Source organism: Apis dorsata, unplaced genomic scaffold (assembly GCF_000469605.1).
Source record: "Apis dorsata unplaced genomic scaffold, Apis dorsata 1.3 scaffold_661, whole genome shotgun sequence".
Classification (NCBI taxonomy): domain Eukaryota; kingdom Metazoa; phylum Arthropoda; class Insecta; order Hymenoptera; family Apidae; genus Apis; species Apis dorsata.
The window spans coordinates 50,366-52,561 of NW_006263848.1; the positions used below are offsets into that span (position 1 = coordinate 50,366).

Consider the following 2,196-nt stretch of genomic DNA (forward strand, 5'->3'; position numbering starts at 1 on the left):
ACACTCGACATCGTCATAGTTTTCGTTTAGCTGTGAGGAGCTCCTAATTTTATGCCGTCGGGTTACTGGACCTTACGTAACTACAGATTCAAATGCTAAGATTAGTCAATGGTGCAAACTAACCAGGATCGCATACTTAGTTCCCGGGCGTATAGATTTACGTAAAATTACTACTTATATATATATATATATATATATTTACTTAAAAGATAAAAGTGAAGGAAGTAGAATATTTTTATATTATGTAGATATAAAAAGCAATTTAATGGAAAACGAAATTCGTGAGACAAAATTAAATATTACATCGTATCTCATTCATTTGCAATGATTTCATGTATGTTTTTAAAAAATGATTAATCTAGTTTTTTGTATTTCAAATGTGGATCAATATATATAAGTTTCATTAATAAAATAATATAATGTAATTTTTTTTTTTACCTTGAATAAATCTTTAACGGTAAATCTATTTTTCACATGATGCAATTTCCATGATTAAAAATGTATTCCATAAGTGATTCTTCGTTATTATTAAATTCTTTAAAAAGTGCTGTAACGCAAAATTATTATTATATTTTTTTATCACAGTGTATGAAATGGAGAATAAAAATTTTTTAACAAAAATATAATATTTTAAAACAAAGATATAATATTTAAATTGAAATATAATTTTTTTCTTATTGGTTTAATTAATTATATAAGTCATTGATATATTCTTTAGTTGTATTACACATAAGGATAATATTATGTTTAATGAATAAGAAAAACAAATTATGAATATCTGTTCAAATTCTAAATAATACTAAATAATAAATGATTATATAAATTAGATAGAATTATTAATAAAACGTAATGAATAAAAATATACATAGAACATGATATTTAATATATATAGTTATTCGAAGCATAAGCGTAAAATATAATGTAGAATAATCAAATGCGAAAAAAAATTTTAAATCGATATCTCAATCATATTATTATTTGTGGCTTATTGTTATTATATATTGCTAATAAGTAAAGAAAGTAAAGACATGGAATAACAAAAATAATAAATATTATATAACAAGAAATTATGTAAATTTAATTCAACATTTATTGTTTCAGCAAGAGAACGTTTTCCTTCGTCGAGTAGTACTGATGATGATCAAAGCGGCTCTGATACGGAACATGACTCGAACGCATTGCGCTCTAAGGTTCACTCTGGAATAGTTCATCATTCTGGTACTCATTCGGTGCGAAAACGTCGGGGAAATTTACCAAAGCATTCGGTGAAGATTCTAAAACGATGGCTTTACGAGCACAGATACAACGCGTATCCAAGCGACAGCGAAAAGCTGACATTGAGTCAAGAAGCAAATTTGACTGTACTCCAGGTTGATACAAATTCTGCTAATATTATTTCTATTGTATTTCGTATCTCTTTATATTTTATTCTCTTTTCTAAGATATCTATAATAAAGATTATCGTTATACATCGTATTAAATTTTTATTGTAGGTTTGCAATTGGTTTATAAATGCCAGACGACGAATTTTACCAGAAATGATTCGAAGAGAAGGTCATGATCCTTTGCAATATACAATATCTCGTCGTGGTAAAAAGATGCCTGCAGGAAATCATCAACAATCATCCAGTCTTAATTCAAGATCTAATCAAAATTGGGATTCGTTAGCTGGCATGAGCGCTCCAAAACGTAGTAGAGATCATGATTATGAAGATCATGCTGGATTAATGTATAGGTTTGTTACAATTTATATTTTAAGAATATATTATATCGTTATATTTGTATTATAACAATTGAACAACAAACATACTTCTGAAAAAGTATTTCATATTTCATTCTATATATATATATATTTGATATATGTATTTTTATATATGTATTTGTGTGTATATATAGAAGCGAAGAGGACAGTCCAAACGATTATGAAAGCAGTTCTCATAGTGAAGAGGAACGTCCGTCAACACAGTGGCCAAGTGTAATAGTCTATCCTTATTCGGAAGCTAAAATTGAACAAAATGTTAGTCAACTTGGTCCTTATGACGAAACGATTACGCATCCGGCGCGGCGTGGGTAAGTATATTATCAGACATTAATATAAATGTATTATCATTATTCCATAAATTTCTAATGATATATATCTTATTATAGTCATTACAAATTTAATTAATTTCTTTTTTTTTTTTTTTTTTTTTTTTT

At 27.0% G+C, this 2,196-nt stretch overlaps 1 protein-coding gene across 1 annotated transcript in view; it reads left to right on the forward strand.

The window, feature by feature from the left end:
• The window catches only part of LOC102677998 (iroquois-class homeodomain protein irx-2-like), a 5,496-nt gene that overhangs the window by 2,810 nt on the left and 490 nt on the right, over window positions 1-2,196 (forward strand). Inside the window, exons 2-4 of the mRNA XM_031513525.1 lie at window positions 1,102-1,370; window positions 1,494-1,735; window positions 1,897-2,070. Of these exons, the coding sequence (XP_031369385.1) occupies window positions 1,102-1,370; window positions 1,494-1,735; window positions 1,897-2,070 (685 nt within the window). The remainder of the gene's footprint in view (window positions 1-1,101; window positions 1,371-1,493; window positions 1,736-1,896; window positions 2,071-2,196) is intronic.